The sequence below is a fragment of the Hibiscus syriacus genome, unplaced genomic scaffold (genome assembly GCF_006381635.1).
Source record: "Hibiscus syriacus cultivar Baekdansim isolate YM2019G1 unplaced genomic scaffold, ASM638163v2 tig00111088_pilon, whole genome shotgun sequence".
Taxonomy (NCBI): domain Eukaryota; kingdom Viridiplantae; phylum Streptophyta; class Magnoliopsida; order Malvales; family Malvaceae; genus Hibiscus; species Hibiscus syriacus.
This window is the reverse complement of record NW_024062978.1, coordinates 1607070-1627594: the sequence shown is the minus strand read 5'-3', so window position 1 is coordinate 1627594 and position 20525 is coordinate 1607070. Positions and strand designations below refer to the sequence as shown.

General features: G+C 35.2%; 1 protein-coding gene and 3 pseudogenes across 1 annotated transcript; 3 read left to right on the top strand and 1 right to left on the bottom strand.

Annotated features, from left to right (window-relative positions):
* Positions 1-925: 925 nt before the first annotated feature.
* LOC120152371 lies at positions 926-4323 on the bottom strand (annotated as a pseudogene).
* Positions 4324-5586: 1263 nt separating this feature from the next.
* Positions 5587-9720, top strand: LOC120152460 (annotated as a pseudogene).
* Positions 9721-15882: 6162 nt separating this feature from the next.
* LOC120152262 (pentatricopeptide repeat-containing protein At4g36680, mitochondrial-like) lies at positions 15883-17289 on the top strand. Its single transcript, XM_039164519.1, has one exon. It carries the CDS (start codon positions 15939-15941, stop codon positions 17166-17168), a length of 1230 nt encoding a protein of 409 aa, XP_039020450.1. The 5' UTR covers positions 15883-15938; the 3' UTR covers positions 17169-17289.
* Positions 17290-18285: 996 nt separating this feature from the next.
* Positions 18286-19630, top strand: LOC120152259 (annotated as a pseudogene).
* Positions 19631-20525: the final 895 nt, after the last annotated feature.

Genomic DNA, 20525 nt, shown 5'->3' with positions numbered 1-20525 from the left:
AGTATTATAGGCAGACAAGTTTTTTTTTCGCATCAGCTAGGCTAACAAGTTAAACTTGGTTCTCTAAAACCATTATAGTCATAGATGATTAAATTTTAAGTAAATAATTAGTTTTCTAAAAGAAGAGATTTACGTAATTGATTGTCAATGAAAAAAATAATAATTTACATGCAACACTTGCATTAAATAAAAATTTGATACTTGATCTAACACCGAAGAATGAGCTGGATCGTTTACCTATAAGTAGGTCTTGTACAAAAAGCATGCAGTGCACGGGCACGATTCAACCTTACCCCGTTCTTAATTGCTTCTCTTTCGTTAATTTCTAAGTTTGTTGTCATCAGTCTTCCTTCAATGGAAAGCGCAAAGCCTCGTGTACTCTTCCTTGCAAGCCCTGGAATGGGACACTTGATTCCAGTGCTATCGTTTGCCCATCGCCTCGTCTCCCATCAAAGCTTCAAAGTGACATTCTTTGTTGTTGCAACCGACCATGCCTCCATCGCAAACACCCAACTTCTTCGATCACTGGCAGACTGATGACGATGGTCTCCTTGATATTGTTTTAGTCCCATTCATCGACGTTTCTGACATAGTTGGACCTTCGTTTGTAGAGAAATTAGTGGCAACCATTCTACGGTCTTTGCCGTTCCTCAAAACTGAAATCTCTAAGTTGGAGTCTGGTCCCGCCGCTCTAGTTGACGATATGTTCGGAACTGGTGCTTTGGGGATTGCCGTTGATTTCAATATGTTAAAGTTTGGGGATTGCAGATAATTTATTTTTCTTATCTCCACAACAGAGCTTTTTCAAAAGTATTGTCACCTCTTTTGATGCACGAAACCCCTCCAACTTATCACTAACAGTCACCTCTGTCAGTTTCATAGTCTCCCTGCATCGTTCTTTCCAAAAGCATGAAAAAACTAAGCATCAGTCAGTCCACCTCCGCTCAGATTTTTTCTCAAGAGAGGCGACAGCCTGTTTAGTTTCAGGCTCAAAGAACAGCAAGAGAGCATAGGTGAAAGACAAGATATCAACTTGCAATAATCTTACTTACAGTCTTTTTTTTATTTGCTACCTCCCCTTCCAAGAAGTAACCAGAAGCCCCATAAATCTCTTGCATCTGTTCAATTGAGAGAGCAATAGCATCATTTCCAGCCTATAACCTAGTTGAATATGATGAGAAATATTTTTATTCTGAGATAAGAACCAAATCTAAAAAATGAGTTAGAAGCTTAAAGAATTAGAGAGAATGTTCACAAATTTTTCAAGATAGAAAATAATATACAAAGGTCACAGTCCGATACCTGCTTATCCAACCAGACAAGAAACTGCACAACAGCTGCACCATCCCGGATATGCGCATTTTTTAGCCCTTACAACTCAACTGGATTCTAAAAACGCAAAATTTGTTGATAAATATAGATTAATTTAAGATGAAACAAGACAAAGGAGAATCCATCTTTAAATATTAAAGATCCTTGCATGTTCTTTTAAACGGGTAATGGCTCTCCTTTTTCTCCTTTTCGGAGGCTGCAAATGCTTGTTATTTAGGATCAGTGCAGGTGGATTTACAAGTAACTATCCAAAATCTAAGGTGTTCTATATAAATTATTTTCAGAATATCAGAAGAGGACTTCATATAAATATATTCTATGCAATTCAAAATAAAATTTAACCAGATTAGAAATGCTTCAACAACCTTTAAGGCTTTTTCGAGGGCCAAGGGTGACTGCTGCAGGAGCACCTTATTAGCATCTAGTTTTGAAAACAAAGCAAAGCAGCAGGAGGCAGGATCAACCCATATAAGATCATTATCACAAGTATCATTTTCACAAACATCATTTTGACTAGAATTCACTCTCATGGCCTGGTCAAGCTGATTAGATGCTAACATCACAACATCCGAACTCACTGCAACGTGCTCCCGAACTTCAATTCCATTCTCTTGCAAGGAAGAGCTCACCTGCATTAACATACATGTGATCAATATACCCAAACCATCTAGCCCAAAAAGTTATACCTTTATTTAAGATGATCAAATACGGTAAAAAAATTTTGAAAACTTCAAGAACCAAGTATATATACTCAAATTCCTACCTTAGAAGAAACCTTCCTTTTGTCAACATAAAGGAAAGCCGAGTTCATTGTTACAATAGCAAAGGAATGAACAACTGGAGAGTAAGATACATCGCTCCCACCGATATCATACAGCCAAGCAACCTGTAAACTAGTCATTTAAACTAGAAAAAAAATGCTCAACAGATTCGATTAGAACCAAGAATTTGATAAAACCACACCTCATCTAAAGCTGTGATGGTAATTCCACGAGCCTTTTCGTTGGCGAGCTTTACCCTCAAATCTTTCAACTTTTCTGCAAAAGAACGACAGGAAAATTCCAAGGGATGATCAACAACCGGATTAGTTTCACCTGGTGGCCTGTTTTTCCAAACCTCATCAACCAAATTGGTAGAGGTTTGAACTAATTTCTAATTCCTTTTCGCAAAAGCTCATTCCCTTGATAAGATGCATATTAGACATATATTCTATGATATTTTATTCATATTTGAATAACCAAAATTGCTTAAATCATGGATTTTGATTAGATTTCGTATTTTGTGAATTAGGTTGAAGATTTGAATAAAACAAATTCAAAATCTAATGATTAACATGATCTTCACAAAATCCCCAAATTAAGGAGGAAAAATCGAAATTCAAGAAGTTGACAAGACCGGAAGAGATTTTCGCATAAGGCGTGGACACGACTTATTCATCCTGAGCTTCGCAGAAGAAGTCTTCAGTTAAGACATGGGCGCGCCTTACCAGTCCGTACAACCCTAAATTAAGGTTACGAATTTACAAGAAAAAAAGAATTTAATAACAGCTGGAAGATTTTTTTGAATTATTCTTATCTTTAGAAAATGATGATGTCATTTAAAACTCCTATTTTTGTGGGATTTCCTTTAAGTGAAACTTCTTTATCTAGAGTAAGAAAATTCTTATAAAAGGGGAGTTAGGGAATCAAGTTTTCATTAAGTCTTTCATTAAGTTTTCTTTTTCTTTTGGTGTTCTTTTAATTATGAGTGACTAAATATTTTTGTTCCAATTGGAGGATAATTAAAATTTTGGTTCTTCAAGGATTGTGAGATCTAAATAATTTTCATTGTTCTTTTACTTCTTTGCTATTTATATATCTTCTGTTTTTATTAAGAATTATTGTCTTGATTAATTATGCAAAAGGTCCGTTGTTCAATTATCAAGTTGATAAATTACCATTTAGAACTTTAAATTCGTAATTGTTTAAATATTCTAATATTAGTGGTAAAGTAATATAGTTGATTTTGATTATGTTATGAAGGTATATAACCTAGTCTAAATTAATCGAGCTTGTGCATTTGTTGGCTAGAATTGGTGGTCTCTCAAGTGGTTAATGTTGTTGGTGGATTAAATCTTAAGAGTTTGTCTAGGGTTGTTCATTAACAAGGGAAATAATCAAAGAGTTTCTCTTAATTATCGAGAAAATAAGGATAGACATGTTGTTAGAGCTTCTTAATAACCATAACAAATTTAGTGAAAAATAGAAGATTTTATCATAGCATTTATGATCAATTCTCTGAACCTTTAATTGGATATTTTCTTAATATTAATCTCTCTAAATTCTTAGTTATTTTAAATGCTTTTATTCCTTTTGATTTCTTCTCGATTTTAAAATCCCTTTTATTTTTTTTAATTTTCATTAAAATAAGTCTACCCAATCATTATGAATTCGACCTTGCTTTACCGTTACTACAAATTTATATTTCTAAAAGTAAGTATTATTATTTTTTAGATTCGACACCCACCATTCCCATCTTTGAGCCGTGTCCACTAACACACACCAAGGATCAATCCCGATAGCTGCCTCCCTCTGCAAATTCTAAATCATTTATTATATATAAGTATCAAATTTAGACCCAAAATAATAAATTTTTGGTGTGGAAAAACGGTAAGTTTTACATCAGGCATCCAAACATCAGGTGAAGGATCTTCTCCAATACGCATCAGTTTCCACTGATCACTCAGCTGCTGCATCGCTAGCAAGAAATATCGGCCGTCCGTCCATAGCATTGCTTCATGTTTAGTAATAAGTACCAATCCTGAAATATTCGCCAAAATCAATAGAACTTAAATAATATAAATAATGATGACGATTACTATAATATGTGAAATTTGAAATAGAGACCTGCACTTCCGCTGAATCCAGAAACGAACTGGCGCCTTTTATCACGGGCAGAAACATATTCACTCTGCAAAAATCGATTCAAAATTAAACAAAGAAAATTTTCCATTTTCAGAAATGATAAACGAAGTAGAAAAAAGGATTATTTTTAATTAAACCTGATGATAAAATAATCTTCAGAAGGGACGAGTAAAGCATCGAGAGGAGGAGAGTAAGAGGCCATTAAAGACCTTAAAGAAGCGAGTGTATCCGCCATGAGAAAAAGCTCAAAGCTTTGTGAAGATCTTCGAATATTTATTTTCTTTCTAGGATAATCAGAAGGGTGGAGGAATGCGATTGTTATAGATAGGGTCGTAAATGAGACGAGACAGATCACGAACTACTCGAGATCGATTTGATTAAGGCTCGATGAATACTCGGATCGAATAGACTTGAATCGAACTCAAGTTCGACTCGTGTTGTTAACGAGCCAAAACGATCCATTTGATACTCGACTCGAAAAGCTCGTGAGCAGCGCAAAAATATAATATATTAAGATTTTATTTCTTTAAACAAATTATTAATAATATTAATATTTATGTATTGATTTTTTAAAAAATATATATATAATAAGATTTTCATATATTTAAGATTAATGTTCGAATTTGAGTTTGATGCTTCAATCGATTTAAGTTTAAATTTTTTTTCATTCTTTTCGATTTGCTCACAAGCTTCAATTCAAGATTTCAAGTTCGAATCGAACTTAAAAATTTTAAACTCGTAAATTTTTGAATCAAGTCGAATTCATGAATACTCAAGCTCGATTTAACTCGTTTATCCCTAATTATAGAAGTTAGGAGTTGAAGTTTAGCTGAGGAAAGTCTTAAAAACTCCTCTTTTCTTTCATGTTTCGGAAATTCCAGTGTTGACCTCATCTTTCATGAATTCATCTGATCTGTCCTAGATAAGGATAAATTATTTATTTAATCATTCCATTATTCTCTTGATTTTACTTTAGTCATTAAATTATTTTTTAAAATCATACCTAAAATTATATTTTGATTCTATTTCGATTATTGGTCTTTTAAAAAATCAATTATGATGTTGACATATCATCTTGATAATTTTATTTATTTTTTAACGATAAATAAAAGGATATTATCATATTAATAATTTTAGTTTTTAACGATACATAATTAAAATTAAAATATAAATTTTATATATTTTAAAAATATTTAAACCTAAATGCATGCGTACACAATGGTTTAAACTCAAAAGAAAAATATTTTTTGTAATTAGTTTACTTGAAGGGTTACTAATTTTAACCCTAAACATTAAAATGAATTTATGTTAAGTAGGTACGTAGCACATAAATATCTCAAGGGGCTTGTTTTTTCAGTACTCGCAGCGGCTAAACAGAATCAAAGAGAAACCCTAAATAATCTAAAGACTGCCACCAAAAAAGAAAATGACAGATTACGAAGCTTGCTACCAGAGTAACGGAGAGGATATTGAAAATAGTAATGGCGGTGTTCCCTCTCCTCAGCCTCGCGAAGGTAGTCACGGCGGACTTGATAATCACCGCGATTCCAAATCTCAGGTACGTTTGTTTGACTTCCACGAGATCGCTTAAAGTTAGGGTTTCTTCCCCCTCTCAGTTTAAAGCCCTTGATATTGCTTGTTTAGTCCTTTTTGAAGAATATTTAGAGGAATTTTAGGTTGGTTAGATTCTAGTTTCTTCTTCGTTTACATATCATTTTAGTTGTATGAGTGAGCTCATTTATGAAAAGCAAATTTATTAGGGTTAGTATTGTTTTAAATTATGTATGTTTTTTCGCAAATCGAGTTCTTTTAGCTATATAATTGTTGATTTCATAGTCATTAATGTTAATATGACTTACTGTTTGCAGCATGGATCTCGTGAACAGGAAAGGGGGTCCTCTAGAAGTAGGGAAAGAGAGAAAAGCCGTGATAGGGGAAGGGAGAAGGATTCTGATCGCCATAGGGACAGGGAAAGGGAGAAGGATAGGGAGAGAAGTAAGGATGGGGACAGGGAAAAGGATCGTGACCGTCATCACAGAGATCGACATAGGGATCTGAGTAGGGAACGGAGTGAGAGGAGAGAAAGGGGAAGAGATAGGGATGACGATGATTATCACAGAAGTCGAGACTATGATAGGTAGCATAAATTAATTAATTTAAGCTGCCTTTAATTTGATTACTCTGTTTACATTATTCTGACTGTTCTCATTGCTAGTTGTTAAAGGAGTTATATTTCTAAATGTTGTTTACAGGCGAAGGGATTATGATAGAGACAGGGAGAACAGGAATAGGCGTGGTTCTCGTAGATCCGAACACAGATCAAAGTCAAGGTCCCGCTCTCGCTCACCCTCGAAGAGGTAGGTTATAAAGAACTAGATAATTTATAAAATGTAATTTTCTTTGCTTTTACAAATCTAAGAAGCATTTGGTTAGTTTTAGAATACTTGTGTTGAAGTCTTGTATGTAGTATGGTCAATGGACAGTTTAAAGTTTTTTACCCTGGTTCATGTAGATTATATTTCTTGTCCCTGATATGCTAATTTTATCTATCTGCAGCAAAAGGATTAGTGGCTTTGACATGGCACCTCCTGCTTCAGCAATGTTAACTGCTGGTTCTGGTGGTGCTGTTGCTGCTGCCCCTGCTGCAGTCACCGCCACATCAGGTACATATGCCTTCACAAGTTCTAAGATTTCTATATTTTTGGTAACTGCCACTGTTCTTTTGGTTGATGTATTGTGGGAAGTTCGTACCAGAAATCTGGTATGCGTTTGGTAAGCTGTATTTTTTTCTTCCATTGTGCATATACAGCCTTTTAAGCTGCAATTTTTGAAGGGCTTTAATATTATTATATATACTTGGTGAAATAATTCTGGAACTGAGAGAGTTTTGGTTTTGTCTTGTGTTTGGTGTTTGTTTGTTTGTTTCTATGTTTTTGTCTTTGTTGTAAGAATGCAATGGCGTGAGCCGACTTCTGTAGCTTTTGTGTACAAGGAGGAATCAATGCACCGGTTTAATGGTATTGTTCGTCTTTCCACTGGCAACTATTGCCTTTTTGGGTAGTCTTGCAAGTATTTCCTCGAGAACTTGCTTATGGTGTGTTCTTTTTCTTTTTATCTTTAAGAGGTTGAAATATGGTATGGTAAAGCAGGCATAGAAGTCATTTTGCTGAATCAACTGCTATAGGAATAAGACCGTTGTTTATAATTATATCCTTACATGAAATCTGAATTTCATTTGCAGCCCCGATTCCAGGGAATAATCCAGCATATCCTGGAGTATTTCCGAACATGTTTCCTCTGGCAACTGGCCAGGTATGTATTTCTCTCGTTTGAATGTGATAGTTGCGAGCTCTCTATGTTCTCAAACTTTGTATAAACTTTGGTTCTTTGCAGCAGTTTGGTGGTCTCCCTCTAATGCCAGTTCAGGCAATGACTCAACAGGTTTGGTGTATTATGCTTGGAGTTTAGGCCACTTCTCTGGAAAATGATTTCTTAAATTACACTTAATGATTTATCTTTTCATTCAGGCTACCAGGCATGCTCGTCGCGTTTATGTTGGAGGGCTTTCTCCTACTGCAAATGAACAGGTTTTACTCTGCACTGTGCTTAACATTTTCATTGTTAAAGTTGCGTTTAGTGCTGGAGCTCACCCTAAATATTATATTACAGTCAGTCGCGACTTTCTTCAGTCATGTTATGGCTGCAATTGGTGGAAACACTGCTGGTCCTGGTATATGGAGAAGTTTTTTATCTATCGGTTGACTAAAATACCTGCTTTGTGTCTCTAGTTGCTCATTCTTTTCTTTACATTCAGGGGATGCTGTTGTTAATGTCTACATAAACCATGAAAAGAAGTTTGCTTTTGTAGAGATGAGATCAGTCGAGGAAGCTAGTAATGCAATGGCCTTAGACGGGATTATCTTTGAGGTATTTTATTTTCTTTGGTTCTTCATAATGGTCATTTAAGTACAAAAAGTTGCAATAACCTGTTTGAGTTTCTAGGGAGCACCTGTGAAGGTTAGGAGACCCAGTGACTATAACCCTTCTCTAGCTGCAACTCTTGGTCCAAGCCAGCCTAGTCCTAATCTTAATCTGGCTGCTGTGGGTCTATCTCCAGGATCTGCTGGTGGGCTTGAGGGTCCAGACCGCATTTTTGTGGGAGGGCTTCCATATTACTTCACTGAAGTGCAGATCAGGGAGTTGTTAGAGTCTTTTGGACCCCTTCGTGGTTTTGATCTGGTGAAAGATAGAGAAACTGGAAACTCGAAAGGCTATGCCTTCTGCATTTATCAAGATCTGTCAGTTACGGACATTGCTTGTGCTGCTTTAAATGGAATTAAAATGGGTGACAAAACTCTCACTGTTAGGCGAGCGAACCAAGGAACTACCCAGCCTAAACCTGAGCAAGAGAGTATCCTCCAGCATGCACAGCAGCAGATTGCTTTGCAGGTAAGATGGAGTATTACTTATTTTTACTAAATTTTATTTTTGTTTGTTGCAATTATCATCTTAGATTATAGGCTAATTCACATAGTCCTTTTTTTTCTGTCAGAGGCTTATTTTGCAACCACAAGGTGTGCCCACAATGGTTGTGTGCTTGACTCAAGCAATTAGCGAAGACGATCTTAGAGATGATGATGAGTATGGGGATATTGTTGAAGATATGAGACAAGAGGGTGGAAAATATGGTAAAATTATTCTTAAACTATTTTGGTCCATTCTTTTGTAATTGTTTGTACTTTTATTAACATGCTAATTATTTATATTTTTATTAATTTCCCCCTTTTTTGTTTGTGTTTGTATCTCTGTTTTACATCCCTTCTACATAGACAGGAGGCGCATAACCCCTGTATCTGCATTTTTTATACAGTTTCTGCTCAACTAATTCCTTGAATAAAATTGTGGATGTGAAATTCACACACGTGATGTGCAGGTGAATTGGTGAATGTTGTCATACCCCGCCCAAATCCAAACGGCGAACCATTACCCGGTGTTGGGAAGGTCAGTGTTCGATATTGTTCTTCCATGTTTATCATTTTTCTAAGAAAGCCCATTGTTTTAGCTATCACCTGCGCTGACAGAATGTTTCTGATAGTTGCACTTGGTACTGACCTGCAATTTATTGGTATTTGAAGGTATTTCTGGAGTACACAGATGTCGAAGGTTCGCGAAAAGCCCAAGCTGCAATGAATGGGAGGAGATTCGGTGATAATCAAGTAATTGCAGTGTTCTATCCGGAGAACAAATTTGCTCAGGGGGAATATGATGCGTAATGTCCTATCTTATCAACCGTGCGTTATAGTTGGACGAACTGGTTCTTTCTTTGTTTAGGTTTCTGACTTGAGATATTAGATAAGGTGTAAGAATTTTATCCATGACTGCCCCCTCATTTGTAATTCTAATGTTGGTTTTGCACTTAATATCAAGCTTGTGAGATGCTATGCTCTAAGCAAAAATTATTTAGCTTGTTGGTGTTGCATATTTCTAGTGATTTCTTTACCTTTTGCTTTCCTTCATTTTTGTACTAAAGAAGTCCTAACCTTAGATAAAGGCAGAACCGAATATATTCAAAATGTGAAATCTCGACGCTGTACTATGACTGTCTAATGGATGAAATACCATTGTTTTAACGGTAAGATGTTCAATTCCTCTTGAACAAGGCTTTGGATTCGAGTTTTCAAATATAAAAGGGGTAAATTACAAATTTTATCCTTTAACTATGGCCTCATTTAACTTCTAATTCGTTTATATTTCAGTCAAAGTTCTTAAACATTCAACTATAAAGGAAATGATAACATGACGATTGCATGTCATTCACTTTTTCCCCCTTTTTAATTCTGTTCTTCCCTAAAAAAATTTACAATTTAAGTCTTACGTCATCTCGAAGTTGTATTCATCATTCATCAAAAAAAAAATTCGACCACTCGCTATCAGTTTTAATTTTCTCAGATCATTTTAAAACTCAAGAAATTTAATTTTAAAAACAAAACTCAAGAAACCTTAAATTATTATCATCTACAATATATATCGTTAAATCAATAAATAAAACTCTTCTTCTTCACCTTCCCACCACTATAAATTTATAAGAAGACGTTCTGTTGTTAAAAATTTAAGAGAATTTAAAATCATAGAATTTTAATAAAAAATAATCATTTCATGATTATAAAAGATAGATGCCCTATCACAATTCATAAATTTAAAAAAAATGTAAATCTTAATGAACAAAAAAAAAAGTTGAGTGATCAAATATTTATTTTATAAAATGTAATCATACTTAATATTTTAAATTTGGGTCTCCATAGAAATCAATATTTTTTATGACTAAAATCATACTATAATTTTTTTATTAATATGAAATAAATACAAGGTAATATATATTTAAAGACTGCCCTCAATATTTTATCATTGAATACTCACACTCGTGTAACTATGTCAAATCGACGATGCTATTCATTTGTTTCTTAATCGGTCTTGGTGGGGTGTTTTATTAGGGGTTGAAGATAATGGCTATCTCGAAGGGGTGGTAAGTTTTATATTCTTCTTATATTGCATTTTGATTAATTTTTTTTAAATTATTAATAAATTCACTAATATATTTATTTTTTATAAAACAACATATTGATGCATGAGTGTCACGTCTTCTAATAATAAGGAAATTGAAGAAAAGAGGTACTCGATGGACTATTATGCCGACGTCTTTTCACGCAGCTCACTTGAAGGATCAGAGAGATGCTTCATATAAGTTGGCTAATGGAAAAGCTAAATTTTATCCTGCGTGGTGGGAGGTCGATAAGGTTAGTATTTATTTTTTGAATATTTTAAGGGTTTTCATAAATTTTATTTGATGTGCACAATTATTTATGATTGCAGGTGTTTATCCCTATTTTGGAACATCGTCATTGGCTTCTCGTCGAGCTTCAGCTCCCATCCCTGAAGACAATGGTATATGGCAGCATGTTGAATTACATACCATTGTCTGATTTGAGAGATATTATTACAAAGGGATGGAGCGATCATTTGGCTAAATACTTGAATGCGATTGATTATTGGACAAATTCTGGAAACAAGAAGCCAAAGAAGTTCAAAATTACAATGATCAGAGACGAGACTGCGCCACAACAAACGCAGGGAGCCAGAGGGGATTGTCGTCCTCTCGTATGCTTGTGCTTGGAACGTTTGATGACAGGAAGTATACAGTATCTACCTCCCACAGATAGAGATAGAGCTGCAGTAGGCTTGTGGTTTCGGTATTATATGGTCAGATCGATATATGCGAGACGCTGCCTACCTGCATCCGCGTGCTGAAAGTTGTACATAAACAATTGGTAAGTTTGAGCAAGTGTTGTTAACATATATACTCTTTAATTGGTTTGAAAATATTTGATTAAGTACCTAGAGTAATTTGTTGTTTGTTGGTTTTAGATGTGTAGAAAGTGTTGTTTGAGCAAATGTTTGGTTTCTGCAGGTTAATCCTGAAGTGAGCTGCGTGAAATGTATTTGTGCATAAACAACAGTCTGGGGTACACTTTTTTCTTTGTTTAATTGAATTTTACATTGTAACTTGATTTGTTTAATTGATGAGGAAATAAGATTTATTTTTTGATTAATTAATTTGTAAAAGTTGATTTGTAAAAGTTGATTTGTTTAATTTGATTTGTAAATAAGAATTATTTTTTTGCTTGTTTAATTGATTTGTAAAAGTTGATTTGTTGTTTCTAAAAAATCCAATATGCATTATGTTTGAAGGTAAAAAATACATGTTGAAGGTACAAATTCGCAACGCGATTTTTGGTTTGCGAATTTGACTTTCGCGTTGATCGCAACTACAACATCAAGGTATATACAAAATCAAACATATTCCAAGCTATAAATACAAGCTAAAGACACTTGAAGAAGCAAGAGAACAACTATCCAAAAAATAAAACACAAGAGAAAATCCCAACATGATAACAACTGAACAGATCATATCAATGTTCAAACTCAAGTTACTAATGAATGTATAACTGAAAATGTATGCATTCATACATAAAATACACATAATACAACGTTTGCATTTAAAAATCACCTAAGTTAATAAGTCCCAAAAGGTGAAGTCGGTTGTGATTGGGATTTTGATTTTGATTGCGATTTTGATTTCCTTTTGCTTGGTACCATATGAGCTTTGGATTTTGATAAGGATCCATTTTTTGGTAGAGGAAAAGATGATTGTGATGGCACTGGTGATCCACAGGCCAACCTTGCATGACCACTTTCCTTGCACCGACTACATGTCGATATCCTCTTCTCTTCACCCTTAGACGGTATACGATCGTGATTTTTTGGTCGGCCAGGTAGCTTGCTATCCATGACTGGTGGCAAAACTGTTTGTAAGTCATCTGGTATGTCCCACTCAGAAGGATGTGGACATGGGTAAACAATCTCGGCATAAGTATGTCGATATACTTCTATAGTGTAGCAATCCATAGCGTATGCGCTTGAATCATCTTGGTTTAGATGAAGAGCAACATTTATAACATGGCCACACGAATAACCAGATGTTTGTTATTTCTTACAACTACACGTCTTTGCATTTAGATCGACAAGCCCATTTAAGTTATTATCCAATACTTCAAACAAAATGTTTGAACATGGTTCAACTCTTCAGGACGTTGACTTCACAATACGTTTCGTTATCTTTTTTTCAGTCCATGGTGTAACACGACGTTCCAATGTTCCTGTAAATTTAAATAAATAATACTTAGTAAAATATATGATAAGTTACGAATTTAAAGAAATAATACCTACATGGTTTCTTTTCTTGTAGTACCACTGTTGAATAGAGGCTCGAAAAAACTCTATTAACATAGTAATGGGTAATTTCCGGGAATGACGACTTAGAGCGTTGATTGATTCTGCACTATTAAACGTCATGAAACCATATCTTGCTCCAAGTTGATGTACTATTGACCATCTTTCAAACCCGACATCTTCTAGTGTTTGAGCACATTGAGGCAAAACACGTCTTAAACAATTTATATACTTATTAAAATCCACTTCCCGATAAGCTTTTACAGCCTTCCAGTATGTACATTTGTGATTTTTTATACCAGCAGACCTTGATTTTAGATTTCTGTACAAATGAACACCACAAAGTCCATGAAAAGCATCTGGGAAATACCTTCTAACAGCGTTGTCAATTGAGTTTTCCCTATCGGATATGATTGTCAAATTGCTAATAGGACCTATGCAATCTCTAAGATGCCCTATAAACCATATCCATGAATCAGAGGTTTCAGATTTGCCAACCCCGTAAGCTATTGGCAGTATCTCATTGTTAGCATCCATGGCTACTGCTAATAAATTTACTCCAAGGTATCGACCTTTCAAATATGCTCCATCAACTATAATAACTGGGCGCATGCAAGTAATAAACGAACGAATCTACAAAATCATATACATAAGAAATATAATCATTTAAATGTGAAATGCATGCAACTAACAAAAATGAGTCAACAAAATTATAATTATTTATTAACCGCAGCACCAATGGCGATAAACAGGAACTCAAAGCGTCCATCTCTATCTATTTTGATATGAGTTACCGACCCAGGATTTTTCAGCTTTAAATTGTGACAATAAGCCGGCAGTTGGGCAAATAATTCTTCTGGCGACCCCCTCAACAATTCCAAGGCATAACATTTGGCTCTCCAAGCTTGAGAATATGAGATACTAATCTTGAACCGAGCATTCATGTCAGTCATAATTTCATGTCCCCGATATACCATACCATTCAAAAACATTAACTCAGCCAAAAAACCACCCAACACCTTTTTGTTTGCCTGTCTATGGTGAGGAAAAACTTGGGTTCTTGAACATGTATGTTTATCAATAAAAGTCCTAACTTGAAACATTTCGCAATCTTTTATCCTCTTTGCAATCATACGCCACGTACAGTTTTTATCAATCATACACCTTGTTTCGAAACGATCTTTGCTTGATTTGTTAACTCTTAGTTGATAGCCATCTTCCACACATTTCGTATACAAAGCTATCTTCAAGTCTTCATTTGTATCAAAACAATCATCTTTCTTGATACGAATAACTTTTGTGTAACAACCAACTGATATCTTTACCAACTCTTCTTCCGGTATCTGAAGTAATTCTGGCATATTCCAGTTATACTCCCGTGACATTTTCTTCTTTTTCCTTTCTTCGGGGACTTCTTCTTCTTCTTTTTCTTCTTCAGGGTTATATGAATTACAGAATGGATGTTCAACATGTTCATTCACATTCGTAACTTCCTCCTCATTATCATCAACAACATCTTCCTCTGCAGCGGCTGTTTCATCATCAAAATTCAGGTATTGACCAATATCAAAATCATTACATGTAGGGTTTGTTTCTTCTTCCATCACATCATCAAAATCTGAGTATTGACCAAGATCAAAGTTCGGGTATTGACCAAGATCAAATTTTGAATACTGACTAGTACTCACAATTTTTTCTGTTGGCTCATAATCGTCTAACTGGTCAATACGAAAACCGGAATTTGGTGCTGAAAGTTGATTGGGATTTGCATTAGGAAAAGGTTGTGGGTTTTGAGATTGTGTTTGATATTGTGTTTGGTATTGAAAATGTGGTGAAACAAAATTTGCTTGGTGATGAAATTGTGGTGGAACCATTAAAATTTGGGTTGAAGAACTTAGTTGATTACTACCTGCTACTGACCCAACTTCACTACTTCTAGGTTCAACAACATACAATGTAACATCTTCTTCTTGCGAAACACTAACGTAAGCAATGAATCGTTCAACATCTTAATTGTCGGTTAACAAATAAATTTTACCGTTTCTCATATAAGATAACCTAAATCCACTTAGAGGCTCTAAATTCAATTTCTTTGCAACATGTAACATTAGAGTTTCATAAGTTAACTTTTTTAATGACAGATTTAGTTGAAGATTCATAGGTAAAGACACATATTGTAAAACACCATGAACATTCTCTCATGACCCTCCAAAACACAAATCTATCCAAACATGATCAACATTAGATGATTTCATTCTAAAAATTATAAATTAATTTACTAAACAAATGAGCTATAAACTAGATATCATCACTAATTTAGAGAAAAACATACCTTTATTAAGTTGATAGTTGATAATTTGAGAGAGAAATCATTGAAAATTATATAAAAATAAAATTATGTAAAAAAAATAGAGATGGGGAAGGATGTCGTTGGATATAGGAACGGATGTCGTCGGAGAGAGTGATAGATGAAGATAGAATGAGTTGCGATTTAGGGATTTAGGTTATGAGTTGTTGATGTTGCATTGTTATATACTCAAAACATTTGTGTTAAGAAACTAAAACCTGTTGCGAAATTAAATTCGCTTTGCGAATTTGAAATTCAGTTGCGAATTTGACTTTCGCGTTTCGAAATTGGAAACTGGGTTACGAAATTTGAGATCGCGTTGCGAATTTATTGATCATTTTGACAAATCCAAAAAAAATTTACTTAAATTCGTATATTATAAGATATTTTTAGTCACTGAAATTATTTTATCTTTTATAAAATGTAAAATCTTTGAAGGTTAAAACAAATTTAACAATAACGTCGATAAAAATCTCCAATTGGGTGAACGCTGGCCATTGTTTAGCTCCTCTCGTGTCCTCTCCCACACTAAAACCCTAATCAAACCCTCAAAAGAGTCATCAAACAAGATGTCTTGTATTCGTCTCAGCCAACTCCGTCGCTTTTCGACCACCACCAATGCAGTCGCCGCCGTTCACTTGTCCTCCATTTCAGTTTCTCAAGCCAAAAACAAACTACGCACCGAATACGACCCTGACAAAGCCCTCGAAATCTACTCTTCCGTTTCCAAAAACTACTCTTCCCCTGCTTCTTCCCGCTACGCTCAAGACCTCACCGTCCGCCGCCTCGCCAATTCCCGCCGTTTCTCCGAGATCGAATCCTTTCTCGAGTCGCACAAAACCGACCCCAAGATTTCTCAGGAGCCTTTCCACTCTACTCTCATCAGGTCTTATGGGATCGCTGGCATGTTAGATCATGCCATCAAAACTTTCCATCAAATGGATCAATTTGGTACCCCAAGATCAACAATTTCTTTCAACACCTTGCTCTCGGCCTGTAATCACTCAAAGCAGTTTGATAAAGTCCCCCAACTGTTCGACGAAATTCCCAAGAAATACAATGGTGTTTCACCAGACAAGGTTTCCTATGGGATTTTAATTAAAGCTTATTGCGAAGCGGGTCATCCTGATAAAGGGCTCGAGGTTTTAAGAGAAATGGAAAGGAAAAGCGTTGAGGTAACTACAGTTACCTTTACAACAATTTTAAATGGTTTGTACAAGAAGGGAAAAACTAAAGAAGCTGAGAAGTTATGGATGGAGATGATGAAGACTGGTTGTGAATTAGATGTTGCTGCCTACAACGTTCGGATTTCGAACTTTCAAGACGGGGATCCGGAGAAAATGAAGGAACTGATTGATGAAATGAGCAGCCTGGGTTTGAAACCGGATACCATCAGTCATAATTATCTAATGACTTGTTATTTTAAGAGAGGCATGTTAGATGAAGCTAAGAAGGTTTATGAAAGATTGGAAAGTAATGGGTGCAACCCTAATGCGGCTACCTTTAGGACTATGGTGTTTTATTTGTGCTTAAATGGGTTGTATGAGCAAGGTTATAGGGTGCTCAAAGAGAGTGTAAGGTTAAATAAGATTCCAGATTTTAACACATTGAAGCCTTTGGCGGAGGGACTGGTGAAGAAAAAGAAGATCAAGGACGCAAAAGGGTTAATCAGGACGGTAAAGAAGAATTTTCCTCCGAACTTCTTGAATGCCTGGACCAAGCTCGAGAAAGAACTTCGTTTGGTTTCTTGTAGTGATGCTAATGCTGAAGTTCAAGAGGCCAAAGAATCTACGGGTTAGAAGTGTGATTGTAGCTGTTATTTGCTGGTGGTTTATTTATATGCTAATTTCAGGTAAAACAACCATAAAAGAAACTTGTATGGAGATAGTTTTGCAAATGCCAAATCTGCTTTATTTTCAAGGATTGATTGATGTTACATTTTCTGCTATTTGTTGTTCTTGTTTTGGAATGAGAAGGAAAGTCTTAATAATCGAATTTTCTGCTGAAACTAGTTACTATCTTTGTTTCCTTCATGACATTGAACATTGTTCTATCCCTGTTGATACCCATTTATAGTTTCTAGTTTCTACCACAAAAGATGAAACCAATTAAAGGCTGATTTTTTATGTTAGCTACTTACCTGTGTTGGATTCATGTACCTCTTTATGGATTTAGAGGGCTGTAGGATTCATGTTACCTGTCCTCAAGATATGACTCGAATTCTGAATTGGTCTGTATCTGCTTGAGTCTTTGAAGTATCACCATCATATTAATTTACTCTATCAACCTGGCCATTAGGTTGGACATTGAATGTCCATTCGAATAAGATGTGGGGTATATTTAAAATATAAGTCAACTTATAAACACACGCATACATACGGCAAGGACAATTTGGATCTAACATTTTAAGAAGAAAAAAAGAAATGATCTATTAATGTGATATGTAAATATATGTTTACAATTTGATCCACATACTTTAAACGTAGCTCACTTCATATCTGATTAAACCTTTAGATTAACAATTAAATTGATGAAAGGGCCTGATTGATTCTCTAAGAATTTAATTAGAGTGTTTTAAAGTTTGGACACCAGTTTAGTATCTTAAAAAAGCTTGCGGTTTTATTCTGCAATAATCCCTTTAATTAATTAAGTGAATGGAAAATTTTCAAGCCATCCATTAATAATTGACGAACCAAATCTGCTCCAATATTATATAAATCATTCCCACACAATTCCTACAAGCAAGGAGAGCCCATAAGATGAATCCCTCGCCCATTCATTTTCCCCACGTACGTCCCGATTTTCACTCTCAACAAACAAGATCCTGAAGAAGAAAGGAAGGGCACTCGGTGTGTCCATCACTTGAATTCCCTCTTGCTCTGCATCTCTAACCAAATCACTGATATATGTATATATTCATTATCTGTCTTGTTTTCTTTTTCTTCTTTTACATCTGTTAAATGTGGAAACTTTGTCCTAACATCGACAAAGAAGATGGCCTCGAGACAGTTCTCGAGGTCCCGGTGCCAGAAGGAATGTTCACCGGCATGGGAAACAATCTTCAAGCCCGATTGGAAAACATGTTAACATGGATGAAAGCTCAAGCATCCGATAAGTGGTCTCAGCCGACGCTTGCGGGTCAGATTAGCGAGCTGCGGTTCCTTCTTTACCTTGTCGGATCCCCTCTTATCCCTCTACAGGTGCAATTGGGCCACTCTGTTCACAAACCTGTCAAGGATTGCTCCATTGTAAACTCTTCTCAGAAACACTCTCATGTTTGAATCTATATTTCCTTTCTTGAATTCAGCCTCACGTCGATTAAACCTTGAATTGTGCAGCAAGCTTCAACAGCAAAATACATAGTGCAGCAGTACATAGCTGCAATAGGCGGACAACAAGCATTAAACGCAGTGAACAGCATGTGCGTAACCGGTCAGGTGAAAATCACGGCATCGGAGTTTCAGCAAGGCAATGTAAATGTTAAAGTGAAAAGTACAGAAGAAATAGGCGGATTCGTGCTCTGGAAAAAAGACCCAGATTTATGGTGTTGGAACTTATAATTTCAGGTTGCAAGGTTGTTTCTGGAAGCAATGGCAAACTTTCCTGGAGGCATTCCTCTAATCAAAACACTCCCATTTCAAGAGGTCCTCCTAGACCCTTACGCAGCTTTCTTCAGGTACCTCAATTTTTTCTCGAAAAAATCATATCCGATAACATAAAATCGAGCTCATTTGATTCTTGGTATCTTTTTAAGTAGGGGTTGGATCCAAGATCAACGGCCAATTTGTTTATAGATGCCACATGCATAGGTGAGAAGATTATAAGCAATGAAGACTGCTTTATCCTGAAGCTCGAGACGAGTGCAGCCATCCGTGAGGCCCAAAGCGGACCGAACTATGAGATAATCAACCATACAATCTGGGGTTAGTTTAGCCAGTGATCGGGTCTCATGATTCAATTCGAGGATTCCAGACTATTGATGATGAAGAACAAGGATGACAACGACGTGTTCTAGGAGACGAGGACGGAATCGGTAATGGATGAGTATAAAGCAACCGATGGCGTTAACATCGCACATTCTGGGAAAACAAGCGTCACGGTGTTTAGGTACGGCGAGCAATCGGCTAACCACAAGCGGCAAATCGAAGAGAAATGGAAGATCGAAGATGTTGATTTCAACGTTTGGGGTTTGAGGAAGGAAGATTTTCTTCCGCCATCTGATCTGCAAACGAGTTGAAAGAAAGAATTTCATATATAGTTTAGAAGCGTAAGAAGAAGAGAAATTTACATCTTTCTTTTCACTTTTTTGGTTTTCAAGATGACAAAAGAAAAACAATGGTCAATGGCTTTGGCCTTTACACGATAGAATTTCATTTTAATATAAAAGAAATTTTTGAAGCAGCTTCTTCTTAATCTTATTTTCAGTTGTATTTCAAGTCCAGTTTTCATTCCATTTGTATTAGCGAGATAACTTGATTCAAATCATAATATTTCTAATCCTATAAATTTCCAAAACTGTCAACTCATATAAAATAATGCATTTATTTAAAAATAATAATATAGTTGCTACTTATATTATATATATAATTGTTAAAAACTATATATATAAAATAATTATTAATTTAAATAAATTAAAATATTTAATTTTGATAAATCTAGGGCGAATACAATATAATGTATGTTTAAAGATTTTCAATCTTTTAACAATGAACAATAATGGAGTTAGTTCAAGTGATAAACACTTTGATATTATTTAAGCAAGTCTCAAGTTCAAGTCATTTAATATAAAAAAAATTGGATAAACTACACGGGTGACTACTTAACTATGGTCAAAAATCATTTGACTACCGATGTTTCAATTTGATCAAACAGATCACCCAACTACAATCAAGCCACCGGCTATTAACTTTAACAGCGGAGGTGACGTGGTAGTTAAAATTTAATCGAGAGAATGACTCCTCAGTTAAATTTTTGACATAACTATATATTTGGTCCTTGTTAGTTACACTAGATGTCAATTTGATCCTAATTTTAATTAAATTTAATAAATTTAATCTTCTAATTAAATTGTAACACGTGTTAATCTCTAATTAAAAGACTAAATTTATTTTCCTTCAATGGTGATACATGTCATCCTCCTAGAAGAAAATAAACAC

Bases quoted from the DNA above. Each gene is read 5' to 3' on its own strand.
- LOC120152262 (XM_039164519.1), top strand. From the start codon at position 15,939: ATGTCTTGTATTCGTCTCAGCCAACTCCGTCGCTTTTCGACCACCACC.